Here is an 18838-nt window from a genome sequence, read left to right as displayed (position 1 = left end):
TAGACATACATATATCTAACCCAATCAATTATTAATTGAATCACCTCTCGTTGTTACGTGATATTCAATCCTTATTTATTTCTGAAATAAATTGAGGGCTGTTTGAGACTGCTAATTATTTGCTCGGGGCAGCTGGAGGGCCCATTTTTACAAGCGCATTCAAGAAGATGGCCATTCCTTCAGGCCCAAGTAGTTATTTTTTTTCTTTTTGTTTTCTTTTTTCGGCTAGTAGTTAAGTTTCTTCCTCCCAGTGCAGAGTGCCTCCTTGAGGGGAGCAATCACAAGATTTCGCCAATCCAGATCCAAATATCCATTCTAACAGAAATAGCTTTCACACGTAACACTTTTCTTCCTTTTAGTGATCAATCATGGCCACACCGATTTTCCTCTCATCGTTCAACGGTTCAAGTAGTCCGATAGCCTCTCGGTAGTCGGCATCTCAATCTGCACGGCCGTCGTATGCGAGGCCTTCTCCTGGCTTCTCATCTACCGTACCAACTCCTACAAATCTCTCAAGTCCTCCATAGACAAGGCTTCCAAGAAGCTCGAAACTATGAAAACCGATTCTAACAAGATCATCAACAAGAAGTTTTAAGACCAAAAGGATCGACCGCGTCGAGACCAGCCTTAAGGATGCCAGCCGCGACCTCTCCTTGTTCAAGTTTAAATCCGGTGCCGTCGTTGCTGTTGTTCTCTTCATTGTCTTCAGGATTCTGAACTCGCTTTTCGATGGAAAACCAGTGGCCAAGCTTCCGTTTAAGCCATTTGGAATTGTTATGAAGATGAGCCACAGGGGATTGCCAGGGGACGATGCAACTGATTGTTCCATGGCGTTCTTGTATTTGCTGTGCTCGGTCAGTATCCGTACCAATCTACAGAAGTTTCTTGGCTTCTCACCCCCCAAGGAGCGCAGCCGGTGCCGGACTGTTCTCAATGCCGGATCCGAAGACAAATTGATCAGGTTCGGTGATTTGGTGCTAATTATTTTTTCTCTTAAGCTACTGTTGCCTTTGTAAACCTGATTTTGTTGTTGATTTTATGTAGGTGACACCTTAATTGATCTCTAGATCTGGCAACTGATCGAATTGTTGTTTGAGGTAATCTTAGATCCTTACTTTGTAGTGGATCTCTACAGAGTTCAAAATTAGTTATTTACTTGATTAATTTACTCGCAAGAAAGTTCGCCCAATTGAATTTTAGTTTGAACACATAAATGATTTGATTGGATACTGATCATTAAATTGGCAATAATATATGGAGCAAGCCTGTATAGAATCATTGTTCTACAGTTTTACTTATCTATTATATCTACTGTTGAAGTCTTGGGTGAACACTTCAATGGATTGAGCTGTGATAGTCTTACTTTTACATTAGACGATAAACATTGTTTATTTCCTTATGTAGTTGTTCAGATTGCCTTAATCCCTGAAAGCATACATGGACTTATTGTTTGTCATACCTTTCTTCCTAGTATTAAGCTTGGAGATTGTAAGGAAGCAACCAATCTAATAAAGGGGCCATAGTGCGGTAGCTTAATAAACCTAGATAACTGTACTCATAGTAAATTGTTTCGGAGTCCTCTTTGTGGAGAATAAGAAAAAAGTACTCAAAGTAGAAGAGTGTGTTTGTACTACTTTGTTGCTCTGAAGATTTGTTTATTTACCTCTAGCTTAATCATCTTGTTCTTGTCTTCCATGTAAAATTATTTAGATGCCTGTGATACCGTAGTTATCATTACAGATTATAGTTTATTTCTTAATTGTGGGGAAATAGAAAGACCGATGGTTTGAAGTGATAACATTTATGAATTTAGAAAATACTTTTCAGCCCCATCTATTAGTGAGGTTCCATTAGTATTGCCACTTATAGTAAACATTTTGTTACCTCAAGATAATGCAGTTTGGCAAAGTCAAGTTAGGGTTTGAGAGGCATGATAGGTCTCAACTTCTGTTCTGTCTTCTTTCTTTGCTGTTTTGTACGAGGAATATCATCTGGAACTGTCACACTGGGGCCATTTTCTGGAAGTTGACCTAAAAAATTTGTTCGTGTCTCATTTGCATAGACAAATGCAAGTAAGTTGGCAGGTTGATGTGGTGGCAAACTTCAGGAAGATATTAGCTCATGGTGGACTTGGGGCTAACCAAATTTGTTAATCACATATTTAATATCTTTTTTGATACCGCAAACATATCTGTGAGATATGTTTCAGCTTCAATTATATATTAGGTGTAAGCCACGAGAATTAAATGCTGCAGATCTCTTTTCTGTGTAGGTTAGGATGAGTATGCCTCCTCAATTTCTGGAACTTATGACTCGCATGGCTATGGACAGTTATGAACATGTAAAGCCGATTACTGGTTTTTATAATGCTGCATGTTGATTTTTTTCCCCTTAAAATTTGCATGAGTCGATATTGTACCGCCTTTCTATGCTTTAGAATTTGGTGGCTGAGTTCAAATTAAAGGGATGAGCTCATTGAACTCACCAATGAGACCATTTGCACTTTGTTTAACAAGGTAAAGCTTACATATTGATCTTTCCGGAGTTGATTTTTATGGTCATATCATTCTTTTTGATCTTGTTCGGATTCCCCTTTCTCAGGTTAGTTGAGCTCTCGAGATGACTAGGCTCATTCAAGACATATTGCTAAGAGACATTGGATCTTTCAGTTTTCAATGTCATGTATTGAGGTATTCCCATCCAGCCTTGTTTCTCTTGTTCAGATCGGTAACTAAAATGTTCATACCGGTATCATTCCACAAGAAATCACTATGAAAAATTTCATAAAATTTTGCCCCAGTAAATCTCTTTCTTTTTTTTCTTGTTCTTTCTTTTTTGAGATTCATTGCTGAAGGAAATGATATAATGGGAACAGTTATACAATTTTCACAATAACCTCCTAATACACATATTGATAATCTAAATCTAATATACTTGAGCACCAACACTGGGAATGCATCTCCTAATACACATATTGTCGCCTATAAATGCCGCCTTATTTTTTGTTCCTCTCAAGATCATCAGTACTTTCACTCTCAGCATGTTTTCTGAAAAAGCTGATTCTTGCGAGAGCCCATACAGGTCATACCTGCGTGGAGGGTTTGAACAAATCATCAAGCTATGCCAGTTTGGTATAGCTTATAAGTGAACTTATAAGCTAGTTTATAATATAGGGGCATACGTTTTACCAAATGTGACAGATAAGTCAACTTAAAAGTTCTAAGAAACTCTAAAAAAAAAGTTTCAAATCGAAATTTATTTTAGAGTTTCTGTTTTCTTTTTCTTCTGTTTCTTCCCATCATTTATTAAGATAATATAATAAATTTTTTAAATATTAATTTTATTTATATAAAAATATCTAGTAATTTATAATTTAAAAATATTTATAATAAAAATAAAAAATTTATCATAAAGTAACAAATTAAAATGATTTATATGGTTTTCATTTTTTTTGTGTTGATATTCTATATTTTAAACTAAACTTGAATATATTTTTTGACGGCTTATAAAGCTAGCAGAACAATAAGAGTTTAACCAACTTGACAGCTTTTTTCACAGTTTATAAATTAGTTTATTAACTTGTTTGATGGGGTTATCGCGCAAGTGATCGCATTTTTTTTTTATTTTTTTAAAAGATGACGTGGGGTTCATGGTAATGATTGTAATGTAGTTCTCATATTTTTTAAAAAATAAAAAACTTATAAACATAATAATTATTCACGCGAGTCCCACATTTTTTAAAAATTTAAAGAAGGGGCAATATCGATAGCTTGTGCATCGAGGTGGCGCCGGATTTTTGATGCTGTTTGGTGGGGCCCACTCGTAATGATTGTAAATGTTTTAGGCACCAGCACAATTTTTTTCGTTCTTTTATTACTTAGCATTGTTTTATTAATACAAAAATTATACTCTTTTTTTTAAAAATTATAAACTAAATAATTTGTTAATGCCACACCAATGTTTTAGTATATTAATTACGTCAAAACTATAAATACCCCCTCTCCCTCCCTTTGTTTCATTGCAAAAAATAAAAAAATGAAAATTAAGTTCGATCTCTCAATAAATAATGGACCCAAATTACATGACCATCCATATAGGCCGTAACTGTTTTAATTGCAAAGAGTTGTTTTATACAAGGGAGGCCATATATCAGCACACAAGTGCTGGATGATTAAGTAAGGACTTGGAAAGGGGAGAGCCAAGGTGGGTTTGTCTGGTTCTCGGGCACTTGTGTGTTGACATGTGGAACTCGTAGGCTTCCCTAGTGTAAAAACACCACCTCTATGCGATCAAAGCAATAGTGGCAAATAGATATGATTATAATTTGGGTCCATTATTTGTCAAATGTGATTCAGGGAGAAATCGGACTTAATTTTTATTTTATTATTTTTTGCGAGGGGAAAAAAATGGAGGGAGGAGTATTTAAGTAACTAGTGATGATCAAGAGGAGAGTGATGACCTGGAACTCAAACTCAAGTCGTTAAAATATCCTCTCCCCCCACTAAGAACATCCACAGTGATGCTTGAAATATCAAACACTTCAAAATTATTCTCTCTCCTCCTTTATCCTACGTGGCACAATTTAATTGGATGATTAAATCTCACAATATACACTATTCATCAACACTTCATACATTCCAACACTTCATACTCACTTTCTCTATTTTCTCTCTCTTCCTTTTTATCATCTCTTTCTTCCTTTTCATATCTCTCTCTTCCTTTTCATTTCTCTTTCTTCCTTTTTATCATCTCTCTCTTCCTTTTCATCACCTCTTTCTTCCTTTTTATCATCTCTCTTCACTATTCATCAACTATATACATACTCCAACTCTCAAGTATCATTTTTCCACAACTAAATTTTCAAACGTCATTTTTCACCCATTGTGTGCATGTAGCGCTATATTTATCAAAAAAGTAACATTTCAAGTACTTAAAATACACTCCATTATATCCATTGTGAACATCTAGCACTTAACTTATCAAGAAAATATCATATCAAGTACTTCAAAATCATCCCATTGTGGATGCTCTAACCCCCTTTCTTTCTCTATCTCATAATTCACATCCTACCAAAAAAAAAAGCACTAATTATATTACACAGCATTCCCTTCTCGCAGTGCAAAACACAATTCACACACTTTCATCATCAGGACCTTGTCATCGTAAATCATCTAACTTAAAAAAAATTATTTCTCCCTCCAATTTCAATTGCAAAACCATAAATTCAGAGTCACTGGTCTACCTGGATTCATCAGTATCAGCTCCTTGGGATTCTTTCAACTGTGCCACACGAACCCACATGTTGGCAAGTTCGTTTTCCAGATAAGCTTCTCTTTGCTTGGACCCCTCAACCTTCCTTTGAAGCTCAGCCTCTCTTTGATCCCTCTCTATAAGAGCAGCTTCATACGCAAGCTCTCTCTCCCGACTCATGGCCAATTCTCTCTTGAAATCTGAAGGTGATCCAGCTTGGTCCTGTCTTTTGATGTGAGTTTCTCTTCTACCTTTTCTCACTACACCTGTAACACCGCTGGATCTACGCTGAGTAGGAGAGTTATTTAGTGCTGCTAGTTCAGCTGATAGTCTCTCATTATGATTCATGAGTTTGGTAACTTCCTCTGACAGTGCCTTGAGCTCAACAGCTGCAGCTGAAGCTAGCCCTTTGGCATAAGAACTTTCATCTGCCAGTTTCTGATTTCGAAGTTCTAGATGCTCTCTTGACATTGTTAATTCATCAAGTTTATGCTTCAGTTCTTCAATCTCAGTGGCCTGATCAAAATTCAGGAAGCTATTACAACCCATAAGGCAAATGGCATATTTCCAGCCATCATTTGATGAAATTGAACTTTATATAAGGAAAAAAAGGTGGTCTGGAGAGCCTCCAGAAAGTAACTACATATTTAACTAAGAGCTATTTAAATAAAATAGCTTTTTTTTTCACTTTCTTTGTTTTTTCAATACGGGTGGGATCCGCAACCAGAGAAAAACCAAAAACGTATTTCCTCCCCACTGTTGCCTTCACCATGTTGCTACGGCAATTACATCATGGGCATAAAGTTTTTCCTTGCACGACTAACTGCCTCGTGCTTTTTTTCCCCGAACAGTATACATTCTAAGCGTTGCAACTTTCAAAGATTATTACTCCCAGCCCAATTACACTCATAACTGTGGGTTGTTGGAGCTAAAAAAAATAGACATTTGCATAAGAGGGGTGGAACTAATTACACCTAACATGCATGATGTACTGTATCCACAACCTAGTTGTATACATATTTTAGGATTGTGGTTATGAAAGGCTACGAAAATGCACATTTTGCAAAAAATGTTAGCTTATTGTCCCAAATGTAGAATTTTCAGTGTTCATTTTACTTGATAATCACCAAAAATTAAACACCTCTAAAACAAATTTCAGCAAGACTCGATGCAAAAAAAACCAGGCAAGTGTAGTAGAAGGAATGCACAACCCATTTCTTATAAGAGAGAGAGAAAGAATGCAAGGCCAAAAAGAAAACGTATAGATTATCTTACGTAGAGTTCTATTTAATCTTTATGAACTTGCCGCTTATAACTAAAAATTAAAAGGAAAAATGGCAAACCAATTGCATATCTAAATAAATTGTTTAGGTCCAGATAAAGATGGTGAATCGTATTCTATAAACCAGTTAAAACTTGTGGAAGGAAAGTAATTTTAAATGATTCTGATAAATAGTGAAACATATTCTATAAACCAGTTAAAACTTGTGGAAGGAAGGTAATTTTAATGATTCTGATGAAATAGTGGAACATGAGTAATTCTGATGTCATCATAACTTAGGAGCACTGGCCTCTCAAGGTAGGGAAGTATTTTGGGCTCGCGGATAAATTATTGTGAAAATTATAATATGGCTAAATTCAACCTTGTCGGCATTAAGATAATTGAAGAACTAAATAACCAGATAGGGTAATAGATAAACCTGAGCTTGTTGTATCATATCTTCATTTGTATCTTTGGGTACTGGAACATGGCTAAAATTTCTCAACTCTAAGGCATCTGTCAACTGCTGTTTCAAGGAGGTAATTGTTTCCTGCAAACTTTCACATTCGCATATCTGGCACAAAGGAGCCACCTAGTCAATGTTCTCTCAAATTTATATAACATATGTAAGTACATAAAGAAAAATCTACATTCAACATGCATTTATTTGTTTATTTATAATGTGCATACTTTTTCATGTACGCATTTATGAAGTGTTTGTATTTAGAGGTTTTCTACCTTCTGGTTTAGCTGCTCTTGAATTATACGATTATCTGCGGCTTTCACCTGGGAAAAAATATATAGATATAGCAGATAGATCAACAAACTGTGCAACGTATTCTGAGCTTGCACAATTATATTGCATGTTGTTAAAACTGTGCAACGTATTCTGAGCATGCACAATTATATTGCATGTTGTTATTAAATGACAAACTGTTTCCAACATACTTCATATACAAAGCATAATGAGTCAACTACATCTGGTTTCAAGATGTCAACAAAATGATTCAAATTCAATAGGGCATCAGGCATGGCCTTATTTTATAGCGTGTCAAAGTATATTATGCAGTCACGTGAGAAGAAAAAAAATGATCACCTCAAGTTCAAAGGACTTCTCATTCAACTGTGCCACCAGTTCGGCAAAAGACTGCATGAATTAACAAAACATAAGTACGCAAGAGGCATGTGCAGCCATTAAGAGTTCTTTCTTTTTGATAGCTAAATCAAGATAAGTTGTAACCATTAGTGAGCTAGACTTACTTGTGACATTTCTATTTCATCCATTTTGTTGTGTGGAATCATGATGGAATCAGCAATTTGCTTTTCTAGCAAAGCAATTTGTTCATTCTTCACTTTGATTTCATCAGTCAACCTTCTCATCTCCCCCTTGATTTCAAAAGGGACAATAGGAATAAACTTTTAAGTCCAATTAGAATATCTGATGCCAAAGATGGCTAAATATGATCAAAAAAAAAAAAAAAAAAAAAGAGAGAAGAAAAAAGTATCGTACTTGAATCTGTTCTTTTTTGGGATTTCTTGCAGCTTCCTCAGACAATCGCTTCAAAGCACTCAAGTGTAATGCCACCTCTCCAGACAAGATCTCCTGCTGCTCCCTCAGAAGATCAATTTGATCAATTGTTTTTGTGCTAGTCTACAGCAAAGAAAGAAATAAGCTTAAGAATCATACAACATGCAAAACTACCCTGTAAATTGACAATTTATCTGTGTCATTATTGTCATGGTTTAAGAAGAATATCATTTTCTAAGCCCATATTCAATCACGCCTGGAAGGGCACAGTTGAAAACACACTACAAATTATTTATATTGTTTCTGTAACTTCTTAACGAAGTTATATGTGCTGCTAACAAAAGTAAATAAAAACATTGAGAAACACAAAGGAGTATCAGAAATGTAAGCAGCTTTAAAAGCATAATATATAACATAGCACATTTAACATAACCAACCTGTAAATTTAAGACCAGTTTTCAGGTATCATTATAGCCTAAGGCATGACAGACTAGGCTTACAAAAACTAATATGGTAAGGGCATCAGAAATGTAGTTACCCAGACATATGAATCACTAGGGTGGAAGGATAGTAACTCAACAAAATACGACCATTTTCCACTCACAAATTGAGTGCACAAAATCAGATCAATCACTGTTGTCCGCTGTCAAATAAAAATACTTCACCCATGAGAATGTTAATTCCAGGTCTTTCAAGTCCGCACAACAAGTGAAGCAGTTACAGAGGATTTTCTCAACAGCTGTCTTGTAGTACAACGAGTGGGCAGCAGTAAATCAACCATGATCATACCCCGAGTGCATGACAGACTTATACACATCCCTATCTCAACTCTCACTTTTTATGCAAAAATACAACAGCATGAGAATGTCAGAAGAACCTTTAAATTTATATTTTGAATATGGGAAAGAAAATGGAAAAATGCTTGGGAATTGTGCTAGGAGAGCAAATTGTGAACCTGGATCTCACTTTTGTAGCATTAATTTATTTTCTTAGTTGACAAAGCAAGCAGTTCAAGGGAAATTCTAGAATCCAAAGAATCACAAATGCTATAGGACAGCATTTAGCAATGCAGAATCCTAGGTCCAGTTAAACGCTTCAAAATTGTGTGAGAGGACAAAGATTTCGTTCATTCACTATGACGAATAGCAGCAGAAGGCAGAGGCAGGTGAACATTAAATCAGAGGAAATTACTAACATTCTTCCTCGCAGGAGACAGACAAATCATTTATAGAACTTATTGGGTACCTTATGTGTGTCATTCCAAGTTTTGAGCAAGAGCTACGCTGTGTTAAACATTTTCAGATACATTGAACACCTAGCACATAGCTAAATAAGTACATTTATGTATTGTGGAGGAAATGCATACCGAAGGTGTCTCTTGTCCAAGGAAATTTTCCTCAGGAACTTCTCTATCCCGTTGAGTCTCAGATAGAATATCCACAGATGGAGTGCTCTCTGTAAGTAAAGAGTTAGAAAGCCTGGATTCTGCATGAAGATTACTCCTCCCAGCTTGAGGGGTTGAAGGTGTACTATTAGATTTAGCTCCAGTTGACTTATTACTGGAGCTTGTCAATGCTTCTGAGTTACTGTCCCGTTTCTGTTAAAGAAAAGCATAATCACATGATATTCATAAAATACATCTAACAAGATTGACAATTATGCTATCTTGGAATGTTATGTTAGATATGGGTTCAATGTTCATCTAAAGCAATCTAAGAAAGGTAACTAGCACAGAATTTCAAAGATCATTAATATGTAAGGCTCTCGTCAATTAGCGGAAGGAGTATAAGGCTCTCGTGAATGAGCTCAAGGAGTAAAGGACATTGGGTTAGTGTTGGTTGTAAAATCAATACAGTACCAGAAAACATTAGAAAAAAGAAAGAAGAGAAAGTTTTAATTAAGTATACCAGTGGCTTTAACCAGTTTAGAAATCCATTTTTCCGGGTCTTTTTCTCCTGTGTATCTTCTGCCATTTCAGCATGCCCTTCATGAGAAACATACAAGTCAATGTTTTCATCATGGACGATCAAATCTTGCCTTCTGTGTGGTAGGTATGCAAGCTGCAAATTTGAAAGAAATAACCACAATTTGATCAAATGACATTGAGAAACCAAACATGAAGAAAAGCACTAGCCCCGTGTATCAGAATGCAAAATGAGAAGAAAAATTAAAGACATTCAGAGTTCTCATACCGAAGGGAGGAAAAGAAAACATACAAACAATTTCAATGAATTCATCCATACCTCTTCTTCTCCAAAGGAATGTCTCCTCCTCAGACCAGGGCGGTGAGGAGTTCTAGATGATTGTGAAGCTTTTGAAGAAACTAAAATTAACTTAGTCAATCGTTGTATCCTGCTAAGTAGAGCCGCTTTAGCTTCTTCTTCCTGTTCCAATCTTGAATGCAGCTTGACTTGACCATCTTCTAGCTTCACATATAAAAGTAACAAAATTTATAAAGATCACTCTTCATCCTTTTCTTTTCATTTTTTCCTCAAAATCTAGGATATATCGTTGCCAACAAATCAAAACCATTTTTTATCCATTTGATTACATAATATATTGAGAACGATGTGAAACGTGATTTTGTGAACTTCTGTCAACTCGATGCCAATGACAGCATCTACATTGTGCACATCATGTACTTGACAATAAAAATTGCAACCAATATTTGCAACGTCTAAGATGAATGACAGGAAATTTTACCACATATACTTGCAAGAGCATATTTCCTATAATGTGTGACAGAAAAGTTCAGTACCAAACTCATGTACATGCGGATGCAGTAACAATTCCAAAAAGGTGGAAGAGGAAAGAGGAAAACAACTTGTCTGAACATTTTCCAACTACCAAATACTTGTAATGAGCCAACTGACTGAAAGGGTACCTTCTGTTTCAAGAGGACAAGATCATCTTCTCCAAAATCTTTCCGTTGAGGAACTGTCACAATGCCCCTCTTTAATTGTTCTAACTCTTCCTTCAAAGATCGTATCTCATTTTGATATTTCTTGATAAGGGACTTCTCATCGATAATCTGCAGCTTACGGAATTATTTTCAGAGACTGGCAAATGAAAGTAATTTAGAGAAGCATACAATATATAAGAAAATACCTTGTTCTGTGCTGCTTGAATTTCTATGTGTTTTGCACGGTGAGCGAATTTCAAAGTATTATGTGTCTCTTCTGCACTGCTCGATGCAGGAGTGACAGTGCAAATAAGCTATAATCTCAAAAAACAAACAAAACATTATACAGATGCGTTGTTCAAGAAATGTGATGTAAAGATAATACTACGGCGTTGTGCTATATATGTAATGTTTATGCGCTTTTCTAACAGAAATTTCTAAAAGAAATTTGTAAAGATACTTACAGATACACGTCCACGACCACTTAGCGAATACTGAAGGAGCCTTGTCAATTTAGAGTCCCTGTATGGTATATGGGTGGCCCTCCCATCCGTTAGCTTTGATATTACCTATATGCGACAAAATTAATACATTCCACATAAGCATATCTCCCATACTATTAACAACAAAAGTATGATTCTACATGGAACATCAAAAGCTGCAGCATACTGCCTTTGATTAAACAAATATTACATAAAAGTGAGAATCCAATAATGTAAGTCTTCTGTACACGGACAATCTAAAGGAGGGTCAAAATAGCGAGAATATTTGCAATATCAATATGAAAACTCTTTTAATTAGAGAGGAAGGTTTTGGTGTACGTCACCATAAACAAAATAGAGACCCCTATCAGAGCACAAGGCAATACTTAACCATGCTAAGCAACTGTAACTGAAAAAAGAAGTATATTATACGTGGCGACATCCACAAGACCACAAAGCTACACCACGACTTGCCAATATGAAGGAGTGCTCAATGGTAAAAACAGTGTAGACCATAATTAATTACATGGCTCAATAATTTAGGTTTCTCACTTTTGAGACTTGTTGAGGTTTACAGTTTTTGCTTGACAGAAAAAAAACTCCAAGGAAGAAATAAGGCATAATACTGCAATATCCACACAATCATATTTAAAATTAGGAACAGTTAGAAGCCTGTCCAAATCAGTTTTAAGAATGGAATACTTCCATTGGATAAGTTTGAAATTGAAAAAGAGCCTGAAAGTGATATGTTGGAGTTGTCCATATGCAAACAAAATATGATAAACAAAACAAAGTTTATACATAAAAGACAATATAGAAGATGATTAGTCCATCCTTTGTGTATTATATAAAATAAAAAACAGCATCAAAATCTCACAGTTCCAAGGACCAATAAGCTTTTATTTATATACGATCCTTCTTTCCGCCTCACGCCTGTTGTTTCAGCCTTTGAGCTTTCAGAACCTGCCAGATCGATGAGGTTCTGCAGGTAAGAGTAACATACAGAGTTAAAATAAATCATGGACACCAATAAAGAAAGGTGTCAATAGCAGGAATAGAAACCTGAAGAATTAATTAAGAGAGAGTTTCATGGAAAAAAAAAGTTATAGCAATTACCAGTTGCGATAAATTTACGGCTTCTCCTTCATTATTTTCACCGCATGGGCTACTCTCAATTGTCTGTAGACGATGCAGTCAGTAAATGAATACTTCGGAATGGATAAAACTTATCTTGGAACATGAATCCATGATGATGTTTACAAGGTTTTCAAGTAGCAGTTCAAATTTTAAACTTTTGTTAATAATTCCTTTATAATTATCCGCCAACATAATATAGCTGATAAAGAAGATTGGAAACACGATTACGATTATCACTTTAACCATGGAGTTCCACACAGCAAAAGTTACAACTTTGGCAATGGTAAAAAAAAATAGAGTTTCAGAGAAGGGCTAAACAGGATGGAGACTTCCATAAGGTACTGTAGCTCTGCTTCCTTGGGGAAAAAGCAATGGCCAGCAGAATTACTATTCATAATACACTAATATAAAGTTAAACAAGATTTTTTTCATGACAATGCCATTTACAAGGAACACTACAAGTAAAAAGGACTATATCGGACATAAACCTAGCATTTTCCAAATGCATATCTGTGTGCAAGAGTGTGTATGGTGAAAATATGAGAAGCCATCCGGTAGGTAGAACAATGTGAATGAGCATGTAATATGTAGTTTAAACTATGGACTTAAGAAAGCACCCTAACATGAAAAACAGAACAACGGATGTATATCTATAGGACAACAAAAGTCAAAAGGTAAAAAAAAAGCTTTCCTTTTTGTTGTTTTTCTCTTTAGTTTATGCTTTTGATGCATACTTCCAAGTTACATTGTGCTTTTACTATGATAAACAAAGAATTACCAGTGTAAATATTGTATGACTTCGGCTGCTTAGTAAATTGAAATTTGTAGAACCAACATGCCTGTGCTCTGTTGTCAAAGAAAATCACCAAGCTAATTTCATGAGCATTAGCAGAAAGAAAGACTATAGTCATAGGGAACATAATTGCACTGCTAACATATGCTAAAAAACTGTATCTATTTCTTCATATTAAATTATTACTCAAAGCAAAGTTTACATTTGATAGTGTAACTAATCCCAATTTAAGATTAATGCGACAAAAAAGCATATAATCAAGCTCTGTCCTTAAATCTTATTTTCTTCGTTTCTTTTTCTTGGGAATTCGGACATAACAAAATGTCATCGTGCATCTTTACCTTCTCCAGCTGCTATAAGAGAGAGGGCATGAGCAGGAGATAATACAACTTCTTCCTTTATACCATCAACAAAGGTTCCCTGCAGCCATAATTTGAAGATTTAATGTATAAACACTCTATTTTGCCAAGTTCCCCAATGAAGTAAACAACAACTCACTGATGAGGCAGGCATTCTCTCTGCAAGAGCAAGCAAGAGAATCTGTGCATGCAATAGTTATAACTAGTTGAGGCAAGATGCTGGCTTAAACACTCATGCCAAATAAAGGATTACTGTCAGCACAAAAGCGTTTATTAAGTACACTGGGTCCTCCCAAGAGCCACCCAGAAACTGAGAGCTGTAACTCTTCAGCTGTACTTTTGAATATTCATATTTTAATTAGAATGGTGAACTTGGCCATTTTGAAGTGTCCAACCGTGCTTTTTAAATGAGTTCAATACCAACCATAGCGATCCTGGCTACAAAAAGAAAAGCTATGGAAGTGGAAGACTGGAAGGTAACAGATGAAAACAATAGATAGAAATTTCTAACAGTACCTGAGCATCCTCTCTAATTCTTAAGTTCTGCCCTGCTGGATTTAACAAGTCGTTAACAACCTAAAAGGAAGCAAAGCGTTTAGGATAATGATGCTCAGAAATGGAAAACAGCAGGTCGGTGATATTAAAACAGAGGAACACCAAGCAAGTATCTCAAGAGAGTAGGACAAACCTCACCTCATTGTAAATTTCCAAGTACGAAACACGAAGAAGAAATTCTCGGTTTGGAGTCTGTTGCATAAAGATCAACATTAGAGCTCTAGGAGATGACAAGGAATCCAAAAGATGAAAAGTTATGCAGGGAAATCCACAACCCACATTACCTCCTGGATAATACTAAAAGCATCCTTCACCGCCAATGGTATTATTCCAGGGGACCTCTGATCACCCTGCAATTTGCATGTCCCAAAATATAAATCCTCTTGTAATGCTTGTAGATCATCACTCATATATTGTTTTATCATAATGTGACATCCTCATCCCAAAATGAATAATAAGTTTCCGATCTGGCATTTACAACAATACACATTTTGACAGCAATGCCAGTCTTTTTCTTGCTCCTATTAAGAAAAAGTCAAGTTACAAAATTATAAAGTGCTTACACCACAAAGACTATGCATGGGACCTACCTAGTAGTTTTGTGTTATAACACAGATGATTAAACAAAAACCTTCAAACTAATATATTTTTCAGTCTTAACTAATCCTGTATTTATTTGAGTCCAGTAACCAACAGCCAGAGAATGTGCTGCAAGCACATTTATCTTCAAAGAACTCTTGCAGAGGCTTGAAATATTCAAAAAGTTCATTAAACTCTGATGCCAGAAGCACTAGAATTCAAAAGGCCCGACAAGGAGAAGAATGTAATCACAGATTTAGTTTTTATATTCCGGAAATCACAGTTTTAGTTTCATCAGAGGCATATCTTGAAGAGTTAGATGCACAAGAAAAAGTTATATAATGGAGGATGGAGCTTTGCAAAATTTACCTTTTTACAACACTATAAACCTAAAATGATAAAATAAACTCTCTTATCCAGAGAGAGTTGCCATACGGCATTTAAGTTTTCTCAACCTGAACTGAAAATTTTGATCATTAACCAACCTTAGAACATCCAAATACGACATGGCAGAAGTAATTGATGAGATGCCTTTTAACACTTTGGATGCACCAAGACGTCAATGCCAAGCCAAGCACATATGGAATAACATTTCCAAGAGAAATCACACACGAACACTATTGTATCCTTATAAGGCTTCAGATATGGAATAAAATAATAATAAAATAAGGAGGAAAGTTGTCATAACTCACATGCATTGTGTGCGTCTTTCCACTGCTTGTTACACCATATGCAAAAATGGTACCTGCAAGTTTCAGAAAACACAATGTTGACAGCTTCATGAGCCATATCAGTGCTTTGGAAAATAATTAAATCTGCCAAAAAACAATGGCATAATGGATCAAATTTCTAGCAACAAAGACCAGTTCAAAGTATCGGTGAAGGTGACAACCCTCATTAATAGATCAAACACCCAATGAATACAGTGTGTGTTGGTGCATCTCCATAACACTTGAATGTCCTTAGAGCACATACATAAAAATAAGCCACGAGGGGAAAAAAATTAATGGCATTAGAGTGATTATCACAAATCCAAGTACTGAAGTCATAAAATATACCACTGTTTTGGGGTAAGGCTTGTGGATAGAATAGGGCAATACATGGTATAAGGGAGGGGATGAGTTTATCAGAAGGGTGACACAAAGTACTCATCCTTGCTAAGGATAGATCTTTTAATGTACATCAAATTTAAATCAATCAAAATTTGAGTTCCATAATCAGAAAATTCTTATGGTTTACCATTTATGCCTTCCATTGCACCACTGACAACATGTTGAGCAGCAACATCATAGACATGGCGTGTTGTGGTGGTAGGGCCAAAAACTCGATCTAGAAGCATGGAAATGAACTATTAAGAAAGATAACGATAGATTTTGAAAAATTACCTAGAACAATTCTCGCATTTCAGAGCAGTGTGAAATACTTTCGTTAAAAGGGAAAAGCGCAAAATAGCATACTTGCACATTTAAATTAAAGCAAAAGAAATGGGGCAAATACTAGCGACATAAGCAGATAAATTTAACAATGACTTTGGTTCATTCGGAGTAAAAACTGCCAAAGTGCCAAGTTGCATCACATTATTGTTCACGATAATTAGTCATTCAAAATTTTGATTACCTATAACCCAATTTCTAGTGGCTGTTTTAGTGTTTGGTCTCAACCACTTCTTAGGTATTAATCTCTCTCTTCAAATTTTCCATATGATCCAAAATCAGCATCCAAGCATAGAGTTGAGCATATTTTAACATACTGTACCCTATCCATGTGGTAAACGGTAATCATCAAGTTTGCAGAACCTATGTGATCCTCTACACATAATCTTCTTATTGACATCAAGGTAAAATGAATGTTATATAGCAAGAGAATCAAAATCCATTACCATATGCATATGCCATCGATGGATTATGTTCACTCCGTACAATAGTATCTCCATCTGCATACCACGCTATCTCCTCTCCTTGATGAATATCCCTTGGACTGTTCCAATAACCATGGTTTTATATTAAACAACTAGTCAGTAAAAGAAAAAATTATATCATCAGCAAACTTGAGGGAAAGTGAGATGCACCTTAATGGACGGAAGCGGACCGTCACTATGACATTTTCTTTAGACCTTTCAGCATCTAACTGTGCACTCTCAGAGTAAAAGTACTGAGGCTTACTTCGAGGCGATGAGGAAGCAGGTGAGCTCTGACCATCAATAGACGTTTCCAGAAACTGCTTTGAGGAGGATGTGGTTGAAGATGACTGAGAAATTGCAACTCTCGAACTAATCGTTGCTTGCTTTTTAGATTTCAATCCATGTTTTGATGCCATTGTCACTCGAGACACTCCTTTCACGCACCAACAACTAATTCAAGTCTATAATATGACTGCAGGGACAAGAAATTATAGTTTTCAGCCGCATAAGAAATACCATCGGTCAAACTTGGAATCATAAAATTATTTGTTCAATTGAATGCTACCATACATTTAGAACGGAAACACAGCCATAAAATCGATTATAACCACTCAAAACTTAAGAGGTGCACAAGTAACATGCGTCTTCTCGACTTCTCCTGCCCTGTTTGGTTTCCGAGAAAATTTCTTAAATCGATATTATGACCAAACAACAAATTCTGGTGTCCATAAATTTCGAAATCGAGGATAATACAATGCGGAAACGAAGGCAGCGTGACAAAGCGTGGAAGGTTGAGTACTTCCAGTTTGTTGAGGTATTTCCATGAAGTAAAAACTAGCAAATTAGCAATTACTGAACAAGGCCTAGAGAATCCTGACGACTCATGCCAAGGTGAAAACGATAATAAAAAAAAGGAAAACTATAAGTTGCTACTTCGCTCAATTTTCCGAACAGCCAAACAGAAAACAAGTAGAGACGAGATTCCGACATTACCTCATAGAATTGTAGAAGACCAGTCAGCTGAGCATGGTGGATAAGACACAGCTGGACATGCAGAGAAAGTAGGTAGAGATGGAGATCCTTTTCGTAGTGAGAGAGAGATACTAGATCTAGAAGAGGTTGTACTAAAGAGAGCAAAAAGAGAGGACAAAGAGAGAGCGCAGAGAGAGAGTTTACAAGAAGAACAGCATCATCATCAACACTCGTCAGTCGAAAAAACTCTCTCCCCCTTTGTTTTCCTAATTAGGCATTAGTCGGCCTTTATTGCTTGCCTTGGAAGCGATGCCCTTAATCAAAGGCAACCTGCATTTGCACATCCATGAACCTGGATGCCTACTAGACAGAGAGACGAAATTTCAGCTACCAATTTGTACACATATATATACACACACACACAGAGACTCAGAGAGAAAGGAACAAGTGCCGTTGCACTTGCTTTCTTTTCGTTTGGGGTGCAAAAGTTTCCTTACAGAGATATGTACACAGAGAGACGAGTGCCGTTTCTCTCTCCCCTATTCGTATTTGGGAGCGCTGACGAACCACGACGGGTCACAAGAGTGGCGTGTGGGAGGTTCGGGCATGTATCGTGGGGACCACCTTTTATGAAGTGTTTTGTATACGTGTCCACTGCTCAACAATTGTCAGCAACCACCTGGACAAGCTTCTACGGATTTAACCCAATTATGTCATCTTCTTTAATTAAATTAAGAACATGGCTTTTCGCTCGATTATGAGAGTTTCCAATGTTAAACTATTAATAAAACAGCTAATAATTTTTTATACACATTTTTGCAATGAAGGACCAATCCAAGAATAATTAAATTAATTGATGTGATCGAGTGATAACATAAACAACAAAGCTAATGATTTCAGTAATAATTATCTCAGAAACATCATAACAAGGAACCCATTGAAAATCATGTCCAATGAATACATGTCACACATTGTTGGGATGATTATCATTGAAATCTTTATCATTTTTATAACATAAAACATAATTATAATACAAATAATGGGACTGGACTGCCTTCTTTATTCTTCATATATAGCTGTCCAAGCCGCCAGCAAATCAAAAAAATGAAAATTAAATAGA

At 36.0% G+C, this 18838-nt stretch overlaps 1 protein-coding gene and 1 pseudogene across 3 annotated transcripts; one reads left to right on the top strand and one right to left on the bottom strand.

Moving 5' to 3' along the window:
• The first annotated feature begins 125 nt into the window (after positions 1–125).
• LOC119987590 lies at positions 126–2801 on the top strand (annotated as a pseudogene).
• A 2247-nt stretch (positions 2802–5048) lies between these two features.
• On the bottom strand, positions 5049–18268 carry LOC119995217 (kinesin-like protein KIN-7K, chloroplastic). 3 transcript variants are annotated; one of them, XM_038841650.1, is made up of 25 exons: positions 17923–18268; positions 17740–17790; positions 16915–17218; positions 16726–16823; positions 16086–16175; positions 15539–15591; positions 14552–14617; positions 14406–14459; positions 14229–14288; positions 13695–13773; positions 13339–13406; positions 12540–12602; positions 12301–12405; positions 11406–11510; positions 11148–11255; positions 10924–11070; positions 10283–10465; positions 9947–10099; positions 9406–9636; positions 8022–8162; positions 7772–7897; positions 7608–7658; positions 7250–7297; positions 6951–7085; positions 5049–5766 (listed from the first exon to the last, which is right to left on the bottom strand). In XM_038841650.1, the coding sequence occupies exons 3-25, from the start codon at positions 17160–17162 to the stop codon at positions 5239–5241; spliced, it is 2940 nt and encodes a 979-aa protein (XP_038697578.1). In that variant the 5' UTR covers positions 17163–17218; positions 17740–17790; positions 17923–18268; the 3' UTR covers positions 5049–5238. The 3 variants fall into 3 exon arrangements, with proteins under 3 accessions (XP_038697578.1, XP_038697577.1, XP_038697576.1); XM_038841649.1 differs by having other exon boundaries at positions 17740–17826; positions 17923–18267; XM_038841648.1 differs by having other exon boundaries at positions 17740–18267.
• Between the last annotated feature and the right edge of the window lie 570 nt (positions 18269–18838).

The sequence above is a fragment of the Tripterygium wilfordii genome, chromosome 3 (assembly GCF_013401445.1).
Source record: "Tripterygium wilfordii isolate XIE 37 chromosome 3, ASM1340144v1, whole genome shotgun sequence".
Lineage (NCBI taxonomy): Eukaryota > Viridiplantae > Streptophyta > Magnoliopsida > Celastrales > Celastraceae > Tripterygium > Tripterygium wilfordii.
Note: the sequence above shows the minus strand (reverse complement) of the source record. Positions and strands in the feature narration are given on the sequence as shown.

Coding starts and splice junctions, on each gene's coding strand:
- LOC119995217 (XM_038841650.1), bottom strand. CDS start 17,162: ATGGCATCAAAACATGGATTGAAATCTAAAAAGCAAGCAACGATTAGT. Junction 13,774..14,228: donor GAATTAGAGAGGATGCTCAG/GTACTGTTAGAA, acceptor TTATGGCTGCAG/GGAACCTTTGTTGATGGTAT. Junction 7,898..8,021: donor CCAAAAAAGAACAGATTCAA/GTACGATACTTT, acceptor TTTGAAATCAAG/GGGGAGATGAGAAGGTTGAC.